Source organism: Primulina tabacum, chromosome 12 (assembly GCF_025594145.1).
Source record: "Primulina tabacum isolate GXHZ01 chromosome 12, ASM2559414v2, whole genome shotgun sequence".
Taxonomy (NCBI): Eukaryota; Viridiplantae; Streptophyta; class Magnoliopsida; order Lamiales; family Gesneriaceae; genus Primulina; species Primulina tabacum.
The window spans coordinates 30,561,501-30,566,385 of NC_134561.1; the positions used below are offsets into that span (position 1 = coordinate 30,561,501).

At 35.4% G+C, this 4,885-nt stretch overlaps 1 protein-coding gene across 1 annotated transcript; it reads left to right on the forward strand.

Moving 5' to 3' along the window:
* Positions 1–667: 667 nt before the first annotated feature.
* LOC142520797 (sphinganine C4-monooxygenase 1-like) lies at positions 668–4,081 on the forward strand. Its single transcript, XM_075623925.1, has 2 exons — positions 668–1,206; positions 3,230–4,081. The coding sequence occupies exons 1-2, from the start codon at positions 973–975 to the stop codon at positions 3,782–3,784; spliced, it is 789 nt and encodes a 262-aa protein (XP_075480040.1). The 5' UTR covers positions 668–972; the 3' UTR covers positions 3,785–4,081.
* The last annotated feature ends 804 nt before the right edge of the window (positions 4,082–4,885 follow it).

Consider the following 4,885-nt stretch of genomic DNA (forward strand, 5'->3'; position numbering starts at 1 on the left):
AGGTCAAAGCGGACAATATCACAAGTGGGCTGGGACGTGACAATTTGTATAAAAATTTAAATTCTCAAATTGGTATAAAAAATTCTCCGAGTAAAATAATAAAAATTTAAATTCTCTCAGCAAAATACAAAAAAAAAAATTAATTTCTCAAATAGCTATAAAAATTCGACAATCATCTGTTTTCATTTGTATCAACAAATATATCTCAGCAAAATAATAAAAATAATTACATGGATTTAAAAAGAAAAAAAAATCAATTGCAGATAGATTTATTACTAATAAAAATATATACTTGTTAAATCATTTTGATTTGGTTATTATTTTTTTTAATATAAACATTGAACCAAACTGATAATTTTCTGTTTGATTAGTTTTAAAACATCGAAATCATAATCAATCAAAACAAATGGTTCGGTTTGGACCGATCCGTGATAGGATCCAATTGAGTTTTCGGGTCGGATCATGTTGGAATAAAAAATTCAGACAAAAAAATAGTGGGTTGGAAGTCTGCTTCCGAATATCAGAGCCAGGTTTCGATCCTGGGACCTGTGGGTTATGGGCCCACCACGCTTCCGCTGCGCCACTCTGATTTGTTGAAATCTATCTCGTAAAATAATATATATTCATTAAATATTTTATGGTCTATATTGCCGGCGCCTATGTTCAGAGCAAAGTCCTATAATTTTGAACTTTCTCGAAATCAAGATTGGACCAAAACTTGGCTCTCTTAAAAAAATCAAAAATCAATCGTCGGATTGGAATCCAGTTTCGATTCACTTTTTCCAGCGAACCCATTTTATGCCAAACTCTCGATCCAGGCTGTGTCTGGATCTAGGGATCTTTTTCTGATTTTTTTTTTGTCCCTTATCCTGGAATATAGATAACAGACGAATTCATAATCCAACACCAATACGGCATTGTGTTTTTATCGAAATCCCACTTGTAATCTATCCCGGGAAGGAAGAATTGGGTATGGAGATAATGAAGGGATGGGACGTTTCGGACGAGATATTGGGCACGTTTGTACCCATAATTGTGTACTGGGTTTATTCAGGAATCTATATTGGGCTAGGATTCCTCGATGATTACAGGCTGCACACGAGGAAGGATGAAGATGAGAAGAATTTGGCGTCCAAGAAAGATGTGTTCAAAGGGGTCCTTCTTCAGCAGGCTGTTCAGGCGGTTGTGGCCACCGTTCTCTTTGCTGTAAGTTTACCTTTATTTTTGAATTTGTTCAACTATTATGTTATGCATGGATATAGTGAGTTCTGAGCATGTAGAAATTGTTTTTGGATTAATGAGGTTTTTTTTTTTTTTTTTTTTTTTGGGGGGGGGGGGGGGGGGGGGGGGGGGGGGGGGTTGTGTGTGTGGGGGGTGGTTGTAACGTGCCGTGTATGCTAGTTTCTATTGTTGACAACTATTGTGCTCTTTCAAAAGTATTTTTACTCTGAATTGAATTGATTAACTTATGATTGGGTTTAAGAAGTATAGTTCAAACCCAGTATGGATAAACAGATATATGTGTATTTATGTGTGTACCATTTGTTGAGATTTACTTCATGAAAATGCTGTTTTATGATCTTAAATAACTGTTATTCTGGCGGTTCTATAGTTTGTAAAGTGCTCCTTGTATATAGTTGTTTGAAGATTGGTTTTTCTTTTTGGAAATTACCTAATTTTGCATCCTGGTAATTTGTACGAGTTGGATCAGTGCCGCCCTGAAAAAATTTGCATTATATATTATCATTTGTTTCTTGTTAGCATCATTTATACGAATTGGATCGGCATTAAATATTGTTTCTTCTTGATATTCTTCAGATACCAAATCAAAACAGTAATCTTTGTGTCCTGAGACGGCACATTTATTAAGAAAGTTTTTCCAACGTTTTTGTTCATGTTTCGTTGACTATTTTTTTAATGTTCATCCTATCTCATTTGATACTAGGGCTAAAACAAACCTTGTTATTTGCTATTCAAATATGTAATTTAGGTTTCAGTTGTTATCCAAATCTTAACATATTTACTGGACATTATGGACCATGGAGCTTAGACAAGTATCTTAGTTCTCAGATTTTGCCTTTGACATATTAGATTGTGGAAAATGAGGTTTTTGAGAATTCCCTCTCTGATGGTGGAAAGTGCCAATCTGTTATGATAACATGAAGCGTGCTAAAGCCTAAAGCTTAATTAAAAAGGAGAGAGACTAGCTGGTCTGAAAGCACTGGGATTAGAGTCATATTGATAAAAAGTAACTTCCCAAATCTTTTCTTCTCCATTTACTTCCAAATATGGGAATGTAAATGGAAACCAAGTATAAATGTGTTTCTACACTGTTGAATAGAGGATCTTTCGGGGTTCTGAATGGTTGTTTAAGGGTTGATCAACTAGACTTGGTCCATTTAGGACATAGATTTTCTCATTTATATACGTATGATTTCCCTTTGTTGTGGATCAACTGGGGCACGACATGAATGAATTTGCCATACCATGATTTTCTGCATTGTTTTGTTATGAACTTCGAGAATTTGGAGGCATGTATTAATGTATTGTACTTTTACTTCCTGATAGTTCTCCTCGGCCCTGAATAGATATCATTTGGTCTCACCTTAAGAGTTGGGTTCACCTCGTAGCAGAAAACATTTAATTTTTCAGGAGATCAAATCCTATCCTGGTAGTTTAGAAACTATTGTTTTTACTCGACCATGAGATTTTAGGGAAAAAGACAGCACAAAACTTCATCACTTCGAACCTGGAACTTGAGAAACCAGCATATATACTTCTTTAGTTCTATGCATAATCCAGCAAACATAATGATGTATATATAAATTTTTCTAATCATGTACCTAGCGTTGAAAATAATGACAGATGGAGATGGTGTTCAAATTTCTTTTTGATTTAAATAACAGTTGCATGAATCTTTTGTGCAAAAGTGAAGCTACATAGTGAATTCCTTAGTAAATTTTTCGGTGAAAAGAACATGCACTGTTCTGAGGTGGTCTTTATCCCCAGCTGGAAATATTCTGGGTGATTAATGGATGAAATGGATATGAGCTGGTCTCTGTGGGGCTTGTATATTTAGACACATAATGGACGGTGTTCCTGCCTGGAAATATTTTTATAATAATTTTCCAATTATGTTCCATGTCTTAAAGTATGCGCTTTTCTAACTCAATTACATGTGTTATTCTTTCCCTTTATATTTCTGAGTAGTAACTATATTTGTCATTAGGTCACTGGAAGTGACAATGAAACTGCACATGCTCAACATTCCTCCCTCATTGTTCTTGCCCGACAGTTTTTTGTCGCTATGGTGGTATTAGATACCTGGCAATATTTCATGCACCGTTACATGCACCACAACAAGTTCTTGTACCGGCATATCCATTCTCAGCATCACCGGCTTGTTGTCCCCTATGCTTTTGGAGCTTTGTACAACCACCCTTTGGAGGGTCTTCTTCTTGACACAATTGGTGGAGCTTTGTCATTCCTGGTCTCAGGCATGTCTCCTCGAGCTTCCATCTTCTTCTTTTCCTTTGCTACCATCAAAACAGTTGATGATCACTGTGGGCTGTGGCTACCCGGAAATCTGTTCCACATTTTCTTTAGAAATAACTCTGCCTATCATGATATTCACCATCAGCTATATGGCAACAAGTATAACTTTTCACAGCCATTTTTTGTCACGTGGGATAGGATTCTCGGCACTTACATGCCATATTCACTTGTGAAGAGATCTTCTGGTGGTTTTGAAGCTCAGCCAATAAAAGTTGGCAAGGAAAACTAACGAAGATAACCCACTGCCAGCCATTAGTGTGTATCGGTATAGGTTTTTGTCTCATTTTTATTCGATGATTGGGTGTTTTATGATTTGTGCATATCTCTACATTGTACATGACATCTGATGTATTATATTCCTCATCTTTTCCTTTGAAAAATGTTTTAAATAAATGATCGAGGTGGATGCTTTTCTTGGAGACAGATAGACTCCGCGCTACATGATCTTGTCTGTTAAATTAGAACTTTAGTTTGCTCCTTGTAAACTTTAATTTGAATCTTGAATGTGACTATAGTTTCGATACAATTCTTTCAAATGTAAGGCTAGCTTTTCAGAGTCTATAGCCAGATCAACTCCATCAATGAGAAAATGTTTCCCGTAAGACATGGTCCTATTTTTCGTATTGAGTTGCAAATGTATGATGAAATATCAAATGTTGTATTATTTGAAATAATAGATTTCATAACCATTTGATTGTATTGTATTGTTTGGATTGGATGAAGGTGAATATCAAATCCCCCTTCATTAGCGTATGTAAGTTTAATGGTAAGCATGATTTATTTGCAATGAATCTCTGGTGAATTTCAGATCGATCTTTTACTAGTTTAGTTAAATGCAATGGCAAGTGAGATGGATTTGCTACTCATTTCAAACTCATCTTCGAATCTCTTCCTTCATATCAAATTTCTTGATCCAAACTCAGATAGACGTCTTTGTTCTTTGTTGAAGAATACTTCGATTAAGGTCGAATGGACCCTTTTTGGGGTTTAATTCATCGGTGCTGCGCACAGATGGTTGTCGTCGTCCGGCTTCTTTTCAGATTTACTACTGTTTCGGATTTGGCTGCAGTGGTATTGATCGGTGCTTGCAACAAAATATCGGTGACTGTCGGATATTATGAATATTTTGGGACCGCAAGGGGTGTGAAGGTGATAAATATAATCCTGCCATATGATTTTTTTTTTTTTGGCATTTGAGCACAAATTCATATAACTTTAGTATCGGTAAAATTTATGATTTTGATTATGTAAGTTTGTTTGTTTTAGATTTTAATTTTGTAACTTGTTAAAGTTTGGTTTTCATCCAATTGATATATATATATTTTTTTTG